General features: G+C 41.3%; 1 protein-coding gene across 1 annotated transcript; it reads right to left on the bottom strand.

Annotated features, from left to right (window-relative positions):
* Positions 1-1,569: 1,569 nt before the first annotated feature.
* LOC137293864 (cyclic AMP-dependent transcription factor ATF-3-like) lies at positions 1,570-15,982 on the bottom strand. The gene is made up of 4 exons (XM_067824637.1): positions 15,669-15,982; positions 6,593-6,850; positions 2,507-2,614; positions 1,570-2,155 (listed from the first exon to the last, which is right to left on the bottom strand). Exons 2-4 carry the CDS (start codon positions 6,833-6,835, stop codon positions 1,790-1,792), a joined length of 717 nt encoding a protein of 238 aa, XP_067680738.1. The 5' UTR covers positions 6,836-6,850; positions 15,669-15,982; the 3' UTR covers positions 1,570-1,789.
* Between the last annotated feature and the right edge of the window lie 6,478 nt (positions 15,983-22,460).

The raw sequence follows: 22,460 nt of genomic DNA, 5'->3' as shown, positions 1-22,460 counted from the left end.
TGTTACAATAGACGTTGCCATGTGTTGCTGATTAAACAATAGAAATTGCTGTATTTGCTGTAGTAGCAATAACAGTTGCTACATGTTACTGGTGTTGCAATAGACCTTGCTAGTGCTTGCTGTTGTAGCAATGTTTATGCATCTGTATGTTGTCGTTGCAGTAACTGAAGTATCTGTATGTTCCTGTTGTAGCAATAGAAGTTGCTGGATGTTGCTGTTGCAACAGAAGTTACTGTATGTTGCTGTTGAAGCAACAGAAGAAGTTGCTTTGTGTTGCTGTTGTTGCAATAGAAGTTGATAGATGTTGATGGTGTGGCAATAGAAGTTGCTGTATGTTGCTGTTGTAACAATAATAGTTGCTGTATTTTGCTATTGTAGCAGAAGTTGCTATATGCAGCTTTCGTGGCTGTAGTATTTGCTGCATGTTGCTGTTAAAGCAATAGAGGTTACTGTATGTTGCCGTTGTACGTAATAGAAGTTGCTGTATGGTGCTGTTGTTGCAATAGAAGTTGCTACTTGTTGATGATGTAGCATTAGAACTTGCTGCATGTTGCTGTTACAGCAACAGAAGTTGTATGTTGCTGTTGAAGGAATAGAAGTTGTTATATATTGCTGTCATGGGAATAACAACCAGTACCAGTACCAGTCACCAGTACAACGCTACTATGCAGTTACTGACGTGAGAGTGAGCCCTGTCGTTCTGCTATGTATAGCATTATGCTTATTCATACGCTGACATTTAGCAGCTTGTGTCACCACGAGGGACGTCACTACATACGAGTGTAGCACTGCTTCTGCAGTCAACGATGACCCAGACGTGTTTTACTCCATCGTTGCCATGTTCTGTACAGCTGCTGTACAGTGTACGTTTCACCCCTGGAGTTGTGCTGAATGCGGGTGCACTGGTACTGTGTCTGTATTTGCAGACGCTGCAGTGTGCTGCACAGACAATTGTTTTCCTGAATCGATAAGTGCGTGCATACTTTCATCGCAAAGTGCCGCGTGTGCACCTCTTTCTCTCCTCGAGTATTAGCACGTATACATTGTCAAGGATTCTGCAGTAGTAGGTTACGGGTGTTCGAATCGCGTTCTTCCTGTTTTTTCACAATGGTTGTCTGCACCCTACGTGGAGTGAAGGTGGCCACAGTGGAGGCGTATCTCAACTACAGTGAACATGTACTGTGTGTTCACCCTGTTCACTGTGTATGTCAATCATACAAATGGGATTAAATACATGTATACCTCTGTGCCTTGATGCATCTCTAGATAGCCTATATACTTTCGAACATCTACAATTCTGAGGTAAAGTAATACTAATATTGTAAATATTCAAGAGGGTCACGTATTTGAAAGCATAAACATATGCTCAGTGTGTGCACTGATCAGTCAGTCTGTCTTGGTAGTGTGTTTCAGTGAAACGCACATAATCCTAACAAGCCTTACGTCGCCGCTGTTTCACCGTGTTGAGGACGAAAAAAAGTAATAGCAACCAGTGAGGTATGATCTGCCGAGTTCAGCCAGCGATGTACGTACGGTCCACGGTTCAGTAACAGGAGAAAGTAAAACACATTCGGTAATAAACAGTTTAATCCATCTCTGAAACTCACACAACATCAGCCACTCGTCAGATATCGCACGCCAAACTAAACATTTGCATATACATAAACAACATCGCGCCTGGCGATTAATATCACTGTGTAATGCGGTAACAAACTCCCTTGTTACAAAATAGAGGATTTGAATGAGGTACAGGTATTGTAAACAGCAGCACAACTAACTACAAATGTCTCTAATCATTACTGAGATCGGCCAAGAAATGGCGATTGTCGAGGTTGTATATCATGGAGGCGTCTTCTCCCGGTAGTTCCGACTCTAGGTCGTTTGAGAGCAGGTTTACCGATGTTTCTACAGGTAGGAATTTCTTAGAGTCATCCTGAAAGAAGTCATAGAAGCTCTCATCCTCTGACGAGTGGCTTGAGATCCCCGGGGAAAATGAAGCACATCGGACATTCTGGGGAGGTGTCACGTGACCTTTATGACATGCGCGAGTCAGCATGTGGTGTACAAGCATGGCCTCCAGGCGGCGCTTCTCCTCTCGTAGTTCAGACACTTCTTCCTCGAGTCTTTGTCGCTTGTTGTTTTGCTCTGAGAATAACTGAAAAGACAGTATCGTACGCCATATTTGTGTTAAAGAAATGGGACTTCATTAGCAGGCTTAAACAAGTTTATGTTTAAAAGGTTTTCAATAATCATATGAGAAATCCTGGGTGGCATGAAAACCAATAGTTTATTCCGTTTTTCGCTCACTTGTTGTTTTACAAACAGGCAATTACAAGTCGGTATGTTTCTTGATTCGAACCCATGGCAACCCATCGTATCCGGTTGAGTGTAAAGGGCGCAACTCTGCACATCGGACAGCTGCGCTTCATTTGGTTCATGGGTATTTTATAGGGCGAAGTGTCACGAAGTCGATGTCAGGCTTGTGGGAGAGTGTGTGGTAGAGTACCTGAAGGAATTTCTCCTGTTCCTGTCGTTTCTTCTTCCGACACCTTTGTGCTGCCACTCGGTTCTGTGCACGTCTCCTTTCCTGTTTCGCCACCTCGTCGGCCGTCAACTGCAGACAGATACCAGCAGTAGGTCGATATAGGTTGGTTCGTGCGGTATTAATAGAAAAATAGACGGGTTAACAAAATGATAACAGTCAGTCATAAGGCAGTTGTATATACGATGAGCACCCTACTTGGTGACACGTGTACAGATTTATAAGGGAGACTACACTTCACATTGTGACAAATAAGGGAGACAACTCTTCACAATGTGACAAATAGGGGACACCACTCTTCAAACTGTGACAGATAAGGGACACAATTCTTCACATTGTGACAGATACGGGAGACACAGCACATTGAGACAAATAGGGGACACTACTCTTCACACTGCGACAGATAAGGGAGACTACTCTTCACAATGTGACAGATAAGGAAGACCTTCACACTGACAGATAAGAGAGACTACTCTTCATGTTGTGACAGATACGGGACACTACTCTTCTCATCGTGGCAGATAAGGGACACAATTCTTTCACACTGTGACAGATAAGGGAGACTACTCTTCACATTGTGACAAAAAGGGACACAACTCTTCAAATTGTGACAGATAAGGGAGACTATTCTTCACATCGCGACAGATAAGGGACACAATTCTTTACACTGTGACATTGTGACAAATAGGGGACACTACTCTTCACATTGTGACAGATAAGGCACACTACTCTTCATATTGTGACAGATAGGGGACACTACTTTTCACAATGTGACAGATAAGGAAGATCTTCACACTGTGACAAGTTAGAGACACTACTCTTTACATTGTGACAGATAAGGAAGACTACTCTTCACATTGCGACAGATAAGGGGCACAATTCTTCACACTGTGACAGATAAGGGAGACTACTCTTCATGTTGTGACAGATACGGGACACTACTCTTCTCATCGTGGCAGATAAGGGACACAATTCTTTCACACTGTGACAGATAAGGGAGACTACTCTTCACATTGTGACAAAAAGGGACACAACTCTTCAAATTGTGACAGATAAGGGAGACTATTCTTCACATCGCGACAGATAAGGGACACAATTCTTTACACTGTGACATTGTGACAAATAGGGGACACTACTCTTCACATTGTGACAGATAAGGCACACTACTCTTCATATTGTGACAGATAGGGGACACTACTTTTCACAATGTGACAGATAAGGAAGATCTTCACACTGTGACAAGTTAGAGACACTACTCTTTACATTGTGACAGATAAGGAAGACTACTCTTCACATTGCGACAGATAAGGGGCACAATTCTTCACACTGTGACAGATACGGGACACTACTCTTCTCATCGTGGCAGATAAGGGACACAATTCTTTCACACTGTGACAGATAAGGGAGACTACTCTTCACGTTGTGACTAATAAGGGACACACCTCTTCTTACTGTGACAGATAAGGGAGACCACTCTTCGCACCGTGACAGATAAGGAAGACTTACTTTTCACAATGTGACAAATAAAGGACACGACTCTTCACTTTGGATCTGAATCCAACGGACAACTTAGTGTTGTAAGGAATAAATGCACATACATGGTTTTTGAAAGCAGCAGACACAGCTAGGAATTTTGCAAACTTTTCAAGGGTTCCCCCAGCATGAAAATGCAATTTGTAATTGTGACGTCAAGATGTCACGTCTGATGCGACGCCACTGACACATCGTATGTATTAGCAGTAGCAGCAGTAGTAGAAGTAGCAGTAGCAGCAGTAGTAGTAGTAGTAGCAGTAGTAGTAGCAGCAGCAGCAGTAGTAGTAGCAGTAGCAGCAGTAGCAGCAGTAGTAGTAACAGTAGCAGTAGCAGCAGCAGTAGTAGCAGCAGTAGCAGTAGCAGTAGCAGCAGCAGCAGCAGCAGCAGTAGTAGTAGTAACAGTAGCAGTAGCAGTAGCAGTGGCAGTAGCAGCAGCAGCAGCAGTAGTAGTAGTAGTAACAGTAGCAGTAGCAGTGGCAGTAGCAGCAGCAGCAGTAGTAGTAGTAGTAGTAGTAACAGTAGCAGTAGCAGCAGTAGTAGTAGTAGTAGTAGTAACAGTAGCAGTAGCAGCAGTAGTAGTAGTAGTAGTAGTAACAGTAGCAGCAGCAGCAGTAGTAGTAGTAGTAGTAGTAACAGTAGCAGTAGCAGCAGTAGCAGTAGCAGTAGTAGTAGTAGTAGCAGCAGCAGCAGCAGCAGTAGTAGTAGTAGTAGCAGTAGCAGCAGCAGCAGCAGCAGCAGCAGCAGCAGTAGTAGTAGTAGTAGTAGTAGTAGTAGTAGTAGCAGCAGCAGCAGCAGCAGCAGCAGTAGTAGTAGTAGTAGTAGTAACAGTAGCAGTAGCAGCAGTAGTAGTAGCAGTAGTAGTAGTAGTAGCAGCAGCAGCAGCAGCAGTAGTAGTAGTAGTAGCAGTAGCAGCAGCAGCAGCAGCAGCAGCAGCAGTAGTAGTAGTAGTAGTAGTAGTAGTAGTAGTAGTAGTAGTAACAGTAGCAGCAGCAGCAGTAGTAGTAGTAGTAGTAGTAACAGTAGCAGTAGCAGCAGTAGCAGTAGCAGTAGTAGTAGTAGTAGCAGCAGCAGCAGCAGCAGTAGTAGTAGTAGTAGCAGTAGCAGCAGCAGCAGCAGCAGCAGCAGCAGTAGTAGTAGTAGTAGTAGTAGTAGTAGTAGTAGTAGTAGTAGTAGTAGTAGTAGTAGCAGCAGTAGGTAGTAGCAGCAGCAGCAGCAGTAGTAGTAGTAGTAGCAACAGTAGTAGTAGTACTCATTTTCCTCATTTGCGAAGTGCTTGTTCGTGAATTATGTGATGATATTCGCGGAGTTCGTATGACCGGTACTATATATGTATAGTACACAAAAGTAGGAGGAGTAGTAGTAGCAGTAGTAGCAGTAGTAGCAGTAGCAGCAGCAGCAAGTAGTAGCAGCAGCAGCAGCAGCAGTAGTAGTAGTAGTAGCAGCAGCAGCAGCAGCAGCAGCAAGTAGTAGTAATAGCAGCAGCAGCAGCAAGGGAGAATTATGGAAAGCTCCCAGTAAACTGTGCTGGTCTGAATGGTGCTCCAGACACGGTGGCTATTTGAATTTGTGGCATCTGTACATCGTGTGCCATATAGTGTAGGGCCACCGTCATACAGTTTGAACATTGCTGCATGCAGCATTGGAACTCGTCCACTCAAGGCCCTGTTATCATAATTACCACAGCGACTATATAAGTAAATATTTACACTACAGCTGCCTCCTGTCGATAGCGAGCTATTGTACAATCGTTCTCTGTCGTCTCTTTATCATTTCTAATCATGACCAACACCGAGTCAACTCAAAGAGAAAACCTCTCAAGTGTTCTTCCGCGGAAGAATGAGAGATATTCTTGCTGACGGAGTCCCTCTGTTCCAATTCGTGTGTGTGTCTTATTTCTGACTTTATGTTAAATCATTTATGGAGGGGGAGGAATAATGCTTGCAATCAACAACGGTCCAGTGGAGCGTAGCCAGAGTCTTCTGGCGATGCTGATGAACAGTCGTTTGAAATGGACAAAGGTTTCATTACCATGCCTTGATGGAAGAGATACAGTCACTCTCTTGTCAAAGGATTTGTCAATTATTTACAAATTGTTAATAACGCACAAATTAATTTTCCTCGAACAATTATATCCACGTTTCGTATATGCGTAGTTTGCGATTTAATAAGTAATCACGATTGAGAAAACTATCTATTATCTTCTGGGTTATTTTCATTCATACCTGAAAAAAAACTACGACAAAGGCGACAATGTTGTTTAAACGCTTAATTCAGTACTCAGGTTGAAACACTTTTCCAAGAGTGCAAATGTAAGATACGAAGACAGTTAACAACTACTACTACTACTACTACTACTACTACTACTACTACTACTACTTGCTGCTGCTGCTGTTGTTGCTGCTGCTGCTGCTGCTGCTACTACTACTACTACTACTACTACTACTACTACTGTTTAACATTACTACTATTATTTTTCTGACAGCACTGATACTCAAAGACAAAAAAAAAGTCACGAACCTCGTACACCCGCGAGTGTGTCTCCTCGTGGGTTATCTCCCCTTGACCGCTCGACAGTCGCCTCAACATTATCGCTGCTCTAAGTTCTTCCTTGAGGATGGGAGTAACTTGATGCATGCGACACGCCTCGTTCACAGCTTGCTGCAGCCGTGGGTCTGGTTTGGCTTGGCCGGGATGAGGCAGATTGGCTGTCAGAATGTCATGGGTGTGGTCAATCTGGGTCCGTGTGTCCGAGTCAGTCATCGTGATCGCTTGTTCCTGAAGAGAGAGGGTGAACAGTTAAGGCGTTAGAGGTAAGCACGTGACATGCGCATCATCTGGAATTAACTAAACGTTCAAGGACAGGCGGAGAGTAGAAAGTTCGTAACGATCACAGAGATGAGAAATGTGTTTAGTTTACACACACTGTCATCGGAAAATTTTGTTCTCGTAATCTTGTCGTGTCACGCCCATATGCTAATGATCTGCCTGAATGCTAATGATCTGACTGTATTCTAATGATCTGACTGTATTCTAATGATCTGTCTGAATGCTAATGATCTGACTGTATTCTAATGATCTGACTGTATTCTAATGATCTGACTGTATTCTAATGATCTGACTGTATTCTAATGACTTGGTTGTATGCTGAGGACTTGGCTGTGCGTTAACAAATAACAAATAATTAATTACAGGAAATACCCCTTTTCACAACTTGCAAGGTATCCCTTGATGAGATACATCCAGTTTTAACCTACAGCATAGACTGCGAGTTTGGGTTGAGTCAAGCGGATTTTCGTGATTGTAGTGAAAAACATTTACAACTGCGTAATCTTTAATCAAACAAGAAGATAGAGTTTTGTCAAAATAGTTTCTTACTACGCGAAGGATGTGTATTAATTCTACGGTACCACAAGCCGCAAAGGTCAAGCCTTGAAACTTTCTTCATTTTCAAAAGCTGTGGAAATCTAGGGTCTTTATGACAGACTAGCAATACAGTTGTAGAAAACATGTAATAAAACATCACAATCCAAATTACTACCTACAATGAAACAAATTGTTGACGCATTAACATATCATTTCAAACATGAAATGAGGGGAGGCCACGGAACATGCACTATTATAATTGAAGTATCGTCAGTAAAGCACGTGGTAGCTACTGACAGACATTATGTGCCAGAGGAAGCTGGTGGGCTATGAAGCATGGGTCTGACAGGCTGTCGTGGTACTGAAAGCAATGTTGATAATAATACACATATCGGCGGTGCGCGAGTGCACAACGATAATCATATAACCAACACGGATATTACCATCTTATTTTAATTCAAACTGTAATCCAATCTTTTCTGCTCATTAAAAAAAGTGTTTAGAGTATTAAATATATGGAGAAGACCATGAGATCAGCGAGTACATTGAATCACGTGTTTACGTTAGTCTCCATCTGTAAACACTCCGCTAATCCTGATATCACAAGAGGCTGATGCATTAACAATACGCATGGAACTGTTTTGTAGTTTAATGATACAGTTTAATTGAATAATCAAATACAGGAGATAGGAGGAACATTTAGACACGCAAGATAAGGCTAATGTGTGAAGGTAAAGTTATAGATGTCGAAATGCATGTTCCACTGGCCAATATAGAAAGAGCAACGAGATGCATGACAAATAGATAAGATGTTCTAAATATACTGTACATGTATATATACCTTCGAGGAATACACGTATCGACATAGAGATGTCGTTTACAACAGCTGAATTTTAGCTTGTCTTAATTTATAAACCTTTGTGATATCAAGAAAGTTGGTTTTATAATCTCTTCACTTGATGTGATTTATACAGCGGCCAAGACCTGCACTACTATTTTAGAGTTCCATTTTATATCATGTTTGACTTGTGAAAATATAGTCAGTAAAGTACGTGGTAGCTACTGACAGACATTTTCATAACTATTTGCATCTTTTGTGTTATATAATTTTTTAATCTATTTATATAAGGCGTATTTTCATGTATTTTACTTCAATAAAGACACACGTCTTTTAATAGTAATATGTTCTAAGTTTTATTTAAATCTTGAATATAGTGTCTCATAACCCTACATAGAGTGGCTCATCTTTTCATACTACATGTTAATTTATGTATCTATATGCAATGCAATGTTGAGGTGGGACTGAAATAGATAACCTGTCTGTTTGTAACCATACGAAACCTAAATGGTCTGGACGAACGTTGTTAGACATTATGAGGGTACAAAGAATTACTGTTACAGCTTAAGGAGCAGACAACGGCGGCCGTCTCTCCGTCTGGTTCATTGACTACCTCAAAACGGGAAACGATTAATTCCTAAATTTACATGGTTGAATATGTATATATCCTCTTGAGACCCAGAGGTAGCCAAATTTGCTAAGTTTTTTTTTTATTATAAATGCTAACATTGATGTTTCTTTGGCAAAGAATTTCACTGACAACGGAAATTCAAGTCAATTCATGCTAACATACCCCCATATGGTTATTTTAGGGGTCCACACTTTTGGACATTGGGACTTAGCTTGACACAAATGTTTTGCATGTCCATATATGTGCACAGATACAATGAACACTTAACTCGTTGATTATGCATTAATATCTCATCTATGTGTTAAACAATGATACAAAATTGATAGCAAGACCCAATTGTGTGGAAATAATGCAGACTGCATTCAATCAGCAATCAATACAGAGTATTCAGCAAACTACATTAAAAATGTCGCAAACTTCAGCACATTATCTTCAGTAAAACGGATACTACCACAAACAGTGTTACACGGGGGCCATCGCTAACATCAGTTAACATCAGTTAACATCAGTTAACATCCGTTCTAAACTGGGAAGGACAATATGAACAGTAACCTTCGACTAAAACGCTGACATGAACAAACATGACCTCACAGGCCTCCCTAAATTATCAATAAAGGATAGAGTTTAAAAATAAATATCAAATTTTAGTGAGGGTTTACAAAGTTTTTAAACTAGAATAGGAAGCAACCTAATCACAAAGTCGTAAAGTTTTGATCAAAAATCAAACTTTTAATGTTACCATATAAGACCTCTTGTCCACACCCATGGACAATCCATATCAGCAGTGAAACCTAATGTCCAAATCGAGGGACATGTTTAATTACTTGTAATTAAAAATCTCAACAAAATTCACAGCATTTCAAACTTTGCCAAATGAAAAACAAACTATTTGAAATTCAGTTTTTATTATTGATGCAGCTGTGAAAAATCAGAAATTGACATAATTCGAGAAATTATCCGATGAACTGGGTCTCGCGTCACCACTGCCAAGGTCAGTAATCTTCTTTCAAGCCTCAACAATGAAGACTTCCAAAGTGACCATTCCTGAATGTCCCAGGTGGCACCACTAGACTGACGCAGGTTCTCACGAACATATATATATTTGTCACAACCACACCGTGTTCATGGGTGTCACCACAGAAGTAAACATAAAGTAGGGGAAATACTGTTCCAGACAGCTTTAAATCCACCTCACTCACTCACTCGATCGCTGCAATCCATGTCGATCAGGTTTTCACATTTACAAAGTGGCAAAAATATACATCAATGGCACCTTCGGCCTTACACAAATTTATTTACACAAACACAAATCTCGAGAATATATGACCAGTGGGGTGAATGATTGCGGACTGTGATAAATACACGTGTTAGCGACTTGCACAGTCTATCATGAAATTTACAAGCATATGTCAATGAGGCTACGTTGACACTGGAACTATAAATATGCTATACCAACTGCGGACGTAATAATGCCGACAACAAAAACCAACTGCACCGTGTTCAACATGAATTCAAATAAATCATTATTAACATACACTTACGCATTCCCCATATAATACAGCAAGGTCATTCGGTGCACTTCATCATCCTCCGTCGGGGTGAGCGAGTACATTACGATCGTCCGGGATTTGCTTAATTAATGTAATTTGTGTATAAAAGATCAGCCCAGCAGTGTATCCAGCCACTCGTGGGCACGCACCGGTAAACTGTACCCTTCGACCAAACTGTACTGCCTAAATATTATGTGATTATCTTTTCATATGCGGTTGTTGACGACAGAGCGTATCGACATATTCTGCTGTGTGAAGGATAGACCTTTAGATGATATAGTGGTGGCCATTTCAGACATAGAGACAAGGGTTCTGCGCCTCAACATACATATTCATTGGCAGTTTACAATATAGGGCAATACTCGTAATGATTCCACGCCACTTGTACTGAAACACATTAATCACCATAACAGCAGCTGTATCTGTGTGGCCAGTGTGTGCACTGACTGTAACATTTTCTGCATAAATGCGTGGCGGGCAACTGAAATGCCGTTATATCTGTCATCACGCTGACCTGTATAAACCCTTGTATAGTAGAAATCTGTTAAAAGTACATATCGAGCATCGACTGTGAATCAAATATTCTATTGCGCAGCGAAGCATTTAATATCATGATCCTACAGAGAAATAACGATGAAGCGTGTCATTAAGTTATGCCGCCGTATAGGTTTATAGTCAATATACAGGCAGAATGGACAGTAATGTGTATATCTCTAAATTACATATATTGTCACATTGAGCACTATACTCTCGCCCGACTAACCCACTAACCCACTAAATGGGCGGGACATCAATAATATTGTATTCCTCTCATGAACAAGGTAATACCTGATAAATAGTTGTTTTAACGGCTTCGCGCTTTATTGACAAGAACAGCGATATAACCCTTAACCGGCTTTTAGCTTTGGGATTAGCCCTGACAGTAACAGTATTAATGTGCATAACACAGGTATATGTAGCGTAGACCAGGGCAGTTCGGCACCGTGTGTAACAGTTACAGGTAGTAAATAACTCTTGTATAGTCACGGTTATAATCTAGAAAAAACACACAAACTTTGAATATTATCCTGATGTACAAAATGAATCTGTACCGTAGCAAACGCGCAGTTTGGGGATGGGGGTGGGGGGGGTGGGGGTGGGGGTAATTTCCAAGAAGTATAACTGTAAAAGTAACAGAGCATCGCAAGATGTCAGGTATGTGGCGCTCGCGAGATCTTCTTTCACTCAATACAAATGCCATTCAAAAGTTGCAAATCTATATGTTATGAACAAGACATGTTAATGATACAAATTGTAAGGGGTTAGGGTGAGGGCGTGGTTTTTTTGTTGTAAGAACTGAGCTGACATTTTCATGAAAATATCCACAACGTATCTGTGACACATAACTTTGCTTAGAAGATTTTTTTTAATTTCATCACGCCGGGAAGGCTTTAAAAAGAATTTCAGTCATCATGTGGATTGTGTTTTCTTCCTGTTCACTGCCGCCAACGTCGGTTAACATTAGCATGGAATTAAAACTTAAACCACTTAGTGAATACTTCAAATGATAAACGCAACGAATAAAATGTCATATTCCTTGTCGACCAGAGCGTCACATATTTCATGTACTGTTACAGGACAAACCAAAGGTTATGCAGTTCAACCTTCGTCCTCTGTTCCTACAGTCACACCTTTCATTAATTTCATGAAAGTCTCACATGCACAATAACACAATATAACAGAGTGTAAGTTAAATCAGACGACGTTTTCGTTTACGAGAGACTATAAACAATCGACCAATCACATGAACACGTCGCACCTGTCAGGAAAGATATAACAGTTTTACCCAGAATGTAGACGTATGTTAGACATTGATGTGACAACAGAAAAAGAAAGCAAAAAAACCCAGCTGTAATGAGACAACAACGACTGTGACCGTGACCAATGTGACTATGGCGATCAGAGTGCATATGAACCCGTCTCAAGGCAACCCACTGCAATACTATATGGGGCCAGTTCTCTACAGGAAAAGGAGAGGTCGGAAGAAGATAAGAAGACCTGAAACATCGCATAACGGCATTTGGCACAGAAAGGTTGCAATTATTGTCAACAGTAGCACCTTTTGACTACAGATTCTGACAATAGCGGACACACATGACAACAGGTGTTCCTCTGTCACAGGTGAAACCAACGACACCTGTTTGTTATATTTAATACTTTGTAATTGAAGGTAAACCACACGCTTGCAGCACATGAACACGTTCGGCTAGAAGCTGTGTGGCTGTTTCTGTCATGGTTAGCGGGTCTTTGGTCGTGGTTTTATCGTTCTGAACCCTGCCATCTGGTTATCTCACTTCTCATCGGATAATTTAAACCTACGCAAAACACTTTCCAAACTGAGTCACGTAGTTCGAAGGTTTGAACTGACCTTGAGTTTTTATTGTAACTCCCACGTTTGAATTGTCCCAGATGTGTCATGTGATGACAGCTACGTTTCAGGCAGTCCCGCCCACTGTCCGTCACACCTGATCGGGTGTATCATCACTCAAGCATTACGATTAAAATTGTTTTAGCTTTGTAATTGACACATACAGGTAAGGTCAAGTGATGCAGATGTCTGTCAGTCACTAGTGACTATATGTGATAACACCCAATACACTCAGCGTATGAAACATGGTTATCTGTCACACCCGACACCTTGAGAGTATGATACATGGTTATCTGCAACACCCGACACCTTGAGTGCATGAAATCCAGTTATCTGACAACTATCATGGTGCTCGGTAGTTTTAGTTAGGGGTTTGAGTAAAATACTAACAAGCACAAAAAGGAGTCTCGTCTCAGAAACATATCATGTCGCCATATTTTCAATACAAATACATTTATATATTCCTTATTTCCAGTGTTGGGGTCATTGTTAGCCAAAACCAACGAACAGATTTGTTGACAGCAAAATCGGCAGTATGTCAACATTTTGGGGTACATGATTAGGCAGATCCCTACTCATGGAATATCGAATGGGCGAGCACAAACGATCGCTTCAGAGCTGACCCCCCTGGATTACGGTGTAGACGAACTGGTTGAATGCCGGGTGCAGACAGATAACTGGTTGACTGTAGGTGCCGGGTATTCTCCCAATATATGTAGTTGTAAGTCAGGCTGTTCTTACACCTGTCACACCAGGTCATGTACTTATATAGTTAGTGCCAGGAATGTACACACAAAGTGCAGGAACATGAAAACCACCTGTAGCCAGCTAGCATCTACGTCCTCGACAGCACGGTGCGTATATACCCTGTGCTAACAAGACGATAAGCGGACACTAAAGAAAGTACTTGTCCAGTGTGACGAGAAATAGGCAAAAAGACATGCAGTAAAACACAATACTCATCTTCCATTGCGTTCATAACTGGGGCCAGGCCATGTTGTGTGTGTTTGACACGGTTATTATTTCATAGAACTGTTTAGTTAGGATCGGCTTCTACGTAAATGCGTCCTCTGGTAAGTCGAATTTCAAATAAACCTGTTGTGACAGTTGGCAGTATTTCGGCCACGAGCGGCCGTACAGGGGAAACACAAGCCTTCAGTCATCAAGGTTTTAAACGGATGGATATGATAATGTATGTTGTGAAATATACATCATCATAATGTATAGGCGAGTGTAAGATTCGCGACTGGCCATTGTGGAGATTTGTTTTTTAAGTTCAAACAATTATATTTATACTGTAAGAACGTGCTATCTGTGATTTTACTGCTTATGAATATCTGCGATATCAGTGTCACTGTAGGATCTGGTCCGACGCCAGACCACAACACACATAGAGCTTTCGCTTCTACACTGCATATGACGTCAGTACCATTGTCAGTTTCAATCAAAACAGGAAAAAAGACACTGTGATGTCAAACAATGATTACTGTATCGGGCGATGTGATGAAAACAATGAACCATTATAGTCTTGATTGACAGTAATGGACATAAGTAATCAATTTCAAACCGCGCCTCGCGTATCTCAAGCAGTGTAAAGATTCTGCACTGGTAGATTCATGGTTAGCTGACATGTATGTGCTTTACAGAGGTCGAGGAGTACAAGCGAGCGGCCCTGAGCTGTTCCGAAAACATCATCACTGATGATTATGCAAATTGGAGCTAATGCGCACGTGTGTTACCTTATTTTCATCCATAAATGTCAGATCATTTGCCAACACCTTCATGTCCGATTTTTTTTCATAATTATGTTCATATATTATGTTTAGCATTTCGTCAATGACGTAATTTGGTCTAGATATGAACAAAAACACAATTGTTTTATGAATATAAGACAATATTCATACATTTCACATTACAGAAAGTTGCACAGCTCCTTTTGTCGGCGTACAGCATATATACTCCATGCCCTACTTACAGGAGGCGACAGCGGACAAGTGGCTGGCAATATGCCATCTTTGTTCCTTTCAAAACAGAAATCGACACCGGCTATGAACTGTTGAAATATATACATCTTTTTTCAAATTCTATTGTTTATTACTTTTTGACAGACGTGTAAGCATAATTAGTGTATAATGTCCGTGTTTGTGTGGATGTGAGCGTGTTCTGCTACATCACTCAGCAACCATAGTGGTGACCGCTGGTATGACTCACCAGTGGAAATTGACATGCAAGTTGGTGAAATGTACAAGTTCGTATGTCATAGTTGTGAGCTGACTAATTTCTGGTGAAGACACCGCTACTAAATGTGTTTACACTGCACAGATACACACATGCTTCAAGCGTATTATAGCAACAACGCATAGGAAAGGTGAGAAATATTACTGAGATGATACAGACACACGGCAGTGTCAATATGCATATGACTAAATTGTTTATAAAATTCATTACAAGACGTATTATAAGTTGTTTATGTAAATTGTGCTCTGAAACACTATTGTGGATGCATGTAACGCTGAATATAACAGATAAACAGTGTCTTGACATGCAATAAGCTCTCCAAGACAGTCGTTCGACACGCTTTTCAGCGAGAACAAGCAGACCAATCCATAATCAACAAACGTCAGACTATTGAATAACATTCAATGATACTGTCATACTATCCGCTGGGCTAGGTGGTCCAAATGAAAGTGACAAGGGGTATATGCAATAGATCTTACGAAATACTCTAAACAAGCCAGGCACCTGCAGTTTAACAGTATTCATTCTGAGGTTCAATCAACATAAAAGAAGTGAGTTTACGATACCTTTAAAATATCCCGGAACCTCTGTGTTGTTTCCCCGACCGTTTCAACACTCCATCTGAGGCGAAGAGCTTGCCGAGACCTGTTATATACAAGCTGTCAATCATCGGCACGCGAACCATAGTCGACAACGCCCCTCTGACCTATTTAGTCAACGGCTATGACGAGATTGTTTGACTTATTTAAAAGCCCAACCACCACATTTGGTTACCGCCAGGTATATGGCTCCACTGTAGCGACAGTACAGACGTGAATATTGATTGATAAACTGTCGCACATTGCACAGACCCACCTGAACACAGGAACCAGGCCGAGGCGAGCATACTTATTACTAATCACTATAAATAGCCCAGCAGGGGAATCCCCTCTCCGAGCAACGGAGCGGCTTGTCTGGTGTCAAGGCTACAAGACAAGCATTATCATACGCGCTAAATGTTATAACCAGTGCATCGTGGGCGCATTCAACTCCACAAATGGTTTAGGTGTAACAAGGAAAATACTTTTCGAGATTGTGTTTCAAAACATGTTACCCGCGAGTTCTTTTGTTTAAAATTCCTTGTGGGATAGGTTTGACAATTGTTCTGTTTCGTATAAACTCAAAGTATGGCGTCATTAAACAATTTCATCCACAAATACCACAGCGATCTACACTGATCTCTAATATCAGCTTGTTGTCGCCAAACATATTTAAATATTTATAAACTAATTGTTGATATCTCGCTGTGCCTGTAAAGAGAATCCTCGGATGTTACTACAGTGAGTATGGGTAACTTAAACAACCGATGGTCATGTCTGGTCAACATTCATCTGTGGTCAGGTGTCGCTCCCATTTCCCACTTGTCCGGCATCGTATAGTTGCCTCGTGCGAAACCTTCCACAACATTCTGAGGCCATAGCGACGGCATCCTCCATCCGCCTGTATCTAGAGCTCGTTCCTAACACAACTGTGTATTCTCCACGGCATATCTCATTCCTAACACACCTGTGTATTCCGACCACGGCATTCTCCGTCCGCCTGTATCTCGTTAACGTTCCCAACACACCAATGTATTGCGACCACGGCATTCTCCGTCCATCCGTATCTCGTTCCCAACACACCAGTGTATTCCGACCACGGCATTCTCCGTCCGCCTGTATCTCGTTCCCAACACACCAATGTATTACAACCACGGCATTCTCCGTCCGCCCGTATCTCGTTCCAAACACACCTGCATATTCCGACCACATCGGCCATGTCTAACTAGCTATAGGACCCGTTATTGACACACCTCATTATTCGGAACACCTCAGCCTGTCAAGCAAAGACGGTGTTATTGACAAACCTGATAATTCCGCCTATGGCATCCCATGTGCCAATCTGAAACACGATATTCAAAACTCTTTAAAAATAGGTTTGTTTACTAAAAATATGATTACTTTCGTTGCTGAAGATACTACCCCACATACAGTCATTGTGTACTACAAACGCTTCTAATCCAGCCCACACCGTGTGTGTATATATGGGTTTATATAGTGCCCTGATTCATCAACTGGTCTCAGGGCGAACGTTTGAAATCACCCATCCCTACCAACCTCAGGTCAATGTCACCGTTACAGCTACAACACATCCGAGTATCATGCATATGGTCTCTTTGCATCACTCGAGTCATTAAACTACTCTCAATTACATCAATAAGGGGGAACATGTCCCTGACGCACTGTCAAGTCGCTTGACACCCGTGGAACACCTCGCTCTTCAACCACCCGTGTTGTGAAACACATGTCCGGGGCTAGTATGTACTTAATGAAGAACCATCTCGAGCACAGATGTCAGACACCAGAGTTCTCACACATGTTGATGGAAACACGCAAAAAATAATTTAATAAGGAATATGCAACGAAATGCTACCAAAGTACACGTGCAGTACATACAATGCATAGAACGGGACCTGGACACGTCCTAAATACATATCCCAATCATAGCCAGCCTAAAGCTACTGCATGGTTTTGGAGTCAGCATATGTGTCATCGTTTTCAACTCGTCGTCAGGACGTGCGCGTTCAAGGAACAAAGATCTCGTGCTGAATGCGTGGGAGTTGACAGGTATGTGAATGAGAAGGCCAAATAACGTTCCGTCATTACCCGTTCAGAGTTCCTGTTAGAATCGGTCTTGGATGATACATGTCAGTTGCTCACAGCTCATGCTGTTGATCACTGGATTGTCTGGTCCACACTCAATTCATTACAGACTGTCACTGGAATATTGCCGAGTACGTGCGACGTCACACAACGTCATGATATAGCTGAAATAGGTGATTTTAAATTTAAATCACTCACTCACTCAGACAAATAAGCGAAACAGTGGCAACTGATGTTTAACAATTCAGGTAGTTGTTTCACAGCAAAAGACATTGTTCGCTGCTGTGACATTAAACCAAAGGTACACAGTGTACAGCTGCGAAACCTCTGCTGTTTCCTAGACAACGTGTGTTCCATCACCTGGTCTGTAAATGATTAGGTATGGATACAAACAATACCGGGGAACTATTCCATGTTTTCCCGCGCTTGTTTCATTAGAAATACACGTGTGGTTGTGAGGAGTTTACCTTGAAGTATTTACCCAAACTATGGACTGCAGTCAATTCACCTAGATACATTTGTCATATTTTGTTTCTGGTCCCTACCTATCCGTGATGACAAAATCAATACTGCCTCGGCAAAGTTGAGATTTCACAGGCATTTTCTAGTTCCAGTTACAGGTATCATTATAATGCTGCAAGAGCGGTCACCGTCAGAGGTACATACTTTACCGTGCCATGTCGTCACTGCGCCCCACAGTCACCACATCGTTTACAATGTACTGCTCGAATTACAGATTGTAATCAATCTCATTCGCACAATTTTTCAGAAAATTCAGCTGTACAGCGAATTTCGTTCACTGGCGCTGGTTAAAAAGTCGTGAAGATGACACGCGCTGATATATTTCAGTTGTTTCAAAACACACAATGTAAAAATGTTCTTATTTTGTGATTCTGAGTTTTCCTGGTACACGTGCAGCTCGGTACTGCTCTGGGGACGCTGCAGGCGACTGACATTGACTGACTAAAGCTAAAATACTACCAAACTGTCGAAATCAACGAAGCTGATAAGTTCGACAGGAATTAATTTAGGTTGTTTTGCATTATTTACACCTGGCCGACTTAAATTGTTTGTGTGAAGATAGTGACCGTGTCGTAAGGTGATTGTGTTGCGCATATGTACCTGAAGCCCCCAGGCTAAACAGCTCTTCGAGACACCTGGTCTGGATCGACACCTGTGTGCATATCTGACATGCTTGCACTGCAGGTGCCAGGATATCGACCTTCTAATGCAAACAGTGCATGCATGCAGATATATATCTTTAGTCATCTGTGGCCACATGCGAAATGAACAAATGTCGATAACAGTTGCGAAATTTATCATGAGGTGTCTATTAGCTTTGCACTGTCAACATCAAAGGAATTTTAGGATTTACGGAATAAGGAAAATCTATCGTGTAATGCTATCTTATGACGGGTTATATAGGGCTGAATTATCGATTTAAGATATAAGTTTAAATTTGATCGTCTTTCAACATATCATATCTGTCCATGAAAACTATGGCCGTCACTTTTAGTACAAAACAGAATTACCTCATATGACGATGGGCATCTGATTGGGTCGGGTGGTCAGGCTAGCTGACATCGTAATATCAGGTCAGTGTATCCCGAGCCCGAGTTGCAGGTCGTGGTATCAATCACCAGATCGATTGATTATTTTCGGGTTACAGACATATAGTTGGAATATTGCACTGGAATATTGCGTTGAACAACAAACATACACACTTGTCGTGATGCTCTGAGTGTGCCTGTTTCAAAGAAAGCCAATTATGATATCGTATTTCTTTGTACTTAAATACACATTAAATTACCATGTACCATTTTTCAAGCTAGTTCATGCGTTAGATAAAATACGAATAATTCATGATAATTTGCAAAACTACTTTTTAATTATAAAACTGTCATGGATGATAAACATACTTATTATGAAATAATTATCAATTTATCTATGGCAGAAGGTATGCCGGACAAAAACAAGGAATGATATTATGTGACGAGATTCCGTCTGTATATAATGTCAGGATCAACACCAACCATAGCATGCGTTACGACAAATACAACTGGTCTTTTTACGTACTTGCTACTTTGGACTCAAACTCTTTTATGGCGTGAGACGGCAGTTTCAAGAACTTGGCCAACCTGGAGTTTACTGACTCGACACGCCAAGTGTGACGTTGTTGATGACCACGGAACATCAAACGTTACAGAAGTCGTTGTTGTCAGAGAATTCTCATAGTTACCTCCATCGGTGTCCTTACTTTGCAACAAATGATATGGCACTGCCGCACTTGATTGCACAACTCGAGTCACTGAATTACCCAACAAGCGTTAAGTCTAATCAAACCAAGTTTCGATACGTGCATGTCGATCATTAAGCATGTATATTTCAAAGTCTTGTACATTTCATGCTCTGACGATATGTCATGCCGCTGATGTATTGCCTGGTGATGCATATTTAACGCTATAGAGTCTGTAATCCCTGTTTGGCGTACACTTCCCCGAAAATGACATCGTGTATTGATTGTGGTACATATTTAGACATCGATTTGCTCTCTGTCAACCCGCCCCAGGGTATGTAGCTAGCTGTGAACACACTGGCACCACAAGAACGGACAGTCAACCACCACACAGAACCCTCACAAATGTGGACGATTCAGTGACATCGTCCACATTAACAAGTTCCAAACAGTGAGGAGGAAGTACAATAAGTACGAACCAGGTTCCACGCACCTGAACGTTACCTTATTATGATTCTTTCAGTCTTTGGGTCAAGTTTCATTTTCAACTCCCCACGGAAAATACAACGAAAGCTGCCGAATGTCTACAGTAATATCCCACTGATCCCATCGGGTACCCATTCGCTACATGGAGAACAGTCTCATTTCGAACTCTGTGGCTAACGTACGGGCCACCGAGAAATGTTGGATATATATGGCTTCAATAGAAGATAGGGCCTAACAACGAATATTGGTTGATGGAATGCATAAATGGAAAATGGGAAATGGACAAAACATCTGCCACACAACGCACTGTCGATTTTTTATCATCGGGAGCACATTAAGAGCACATGCACGTATTGAATGATGCCCTAAACACGACTGTACACTTAAAAGCCTGAGCCGCGTGGCGTTAAGTGAACTTAGATGACTGTAAAGTGATTAAAGCTGCGTTCAGGTTTCAGCACAGGTTCAGACGGACGGAACGGGCGGTAGGTGGTTATCACGGTTCTAGTGAACCGAGGCCACCGCATATCAAACTATGCTATGGCTCTTAAAGAAATACATTCCTGTTGTTGAGGTTGTACGTTCTGTCTAGCCCTGGCACCTTGTATAACGTCGATGCTAACTTACAGGGGGTTGGTGCCATGGATTTATCGTCTATAATTACAATTAATGTCCCGCCTAATATCGAGACAATGCCATCATAATTAGATCAATCATTGTCTGCGATTGACCGGCGTTTTTTTTATTCAATGACTTTGTGGATAAGGGGGCAGTGTGTTTTGAACGATGCGACTGTCACTATAAACGGTTTGACTGTAACCATGTTCAACTGGCTCGCTCCAAGTGTCTCTTTAAACTGTCGCCAAGCTGGCGGATGTGGTGATGGGGTGAGGAGAGCCATCTGCGGATGCATCTAGCGGAATAAGTAGCCAAATAGATGGATTATCTCACCATTAAAGTATCTAGAGACCGTTCAAACAGCATATGAGTAACAAACACTTGACATTAGTGTTGAAAGTGAGCACATTACACGCGTGCGCCTTTCTAAGATCCAGTTAGTTTGATGTCATGCATAGACAATTTGTCACACCTGAGTACAAACTACATTATTTATTTTCTCTAACAGATGTTGATATATCGACTGAAGAATATCGACACCAGGGCATATCAAATCGTTAGAGGTTGAGGCTCATTAAGATGTGTCAACCTTCACAATACATTCCCGAAGAGCACGCATGGTCTTCGAGAGATGCATACATGCAGACAGATGTCGATAGATCCGATTGTCAGTGACTGGGAATTCCTAGTTCCGTCAACGGAACTATTTGGGAATACCTGTAAGCCGCCTTACCTTTTACTCGGCTGATTTTTTTTCTAGAGAAAATTAAAATTAGCAATATTAGTAAGTCGTATCTGCATAGCGAGTGACTCACAAATATGTTGGAAACCCCATGCATGTATTACATCTGTGAGTCATAACTCCGCATTACGCGACTCTCAATGTCCAGGTTTTACTGGCTTACAAATAGTGCAGATAGCAGCATATTCCGCTCAGATATCTGACAAAAACAAAGGACAAACGGATACAAGTGTAAAATGCAACAAGATAAAATTGGTTCTGTCTTTCGCTAATCTTAGTTAAAGCTCACAAGTTTGTCTTCATTTTCACATCAGGTTCTCTGTTCAAACGTGCATTTTTCATTTTGTTATTTATTCTGTAATTATTACATACTGTAATTATTATTATTGGGTGGTGTGGTGGTATAATTGCGAAAAATCGTTTGAAAACAAATGAAAAGTCTTGTGTTTAATTCATTGAACAAATACCCATCTGTACACAGGACGTGTTTTGTACCATATACTGAGCTCACATGAACAAATAGGGAGACACATACATCTATAGATAATGACATCTCGTTTATTGTATTCAGTGATGTTTCCATGTTGATTCATAG

Source organism: Haliotis asinina, chromosome 8, assembly GCF_037392515.1.
Source record: "Haliotis asinina isolate JCU_RB_2024 chromosome 8, JCU_Hal_asi_v2, whole genome shotgun sequence".
In the NCBI taxonomy this organism is placed as follows: Eukaryota; Metazoa; Mollusca; class Gastropoda; order Lepetellida; family Haliotidae; genus Haliotis; species Haliotis asinina.
Note: the sequence above shows the minus strand (reverse complement) of the source record. Positions and strands in the feature narration are given on the sequence as shown.

Excerpts from the sequence above, each read along its gene's own strand:
- LOC137293864 (XM_067824637.1), bottom strand. The coding sequence starts at position 6,835 with ATGACTGACTCGGACACACGGACCCAGATTGACCACACCCATGACATT. Across the intron at positions 2,615-6,592 it reads CACACTCGCGGGTGTACGAG|TTGACGGCCGACGAGGTGGC; the intron begins GTTCGTGACTTT and ends ATCTGTCTGCAG. Across the intron at positions 2,156-2,506 it reads AACAGGAGAAATTCCTTCAG|TTATTCTCAGAGCAAAACAA; the intron begins GTACTCTACCAC and ends CTGTCTTTTCAG.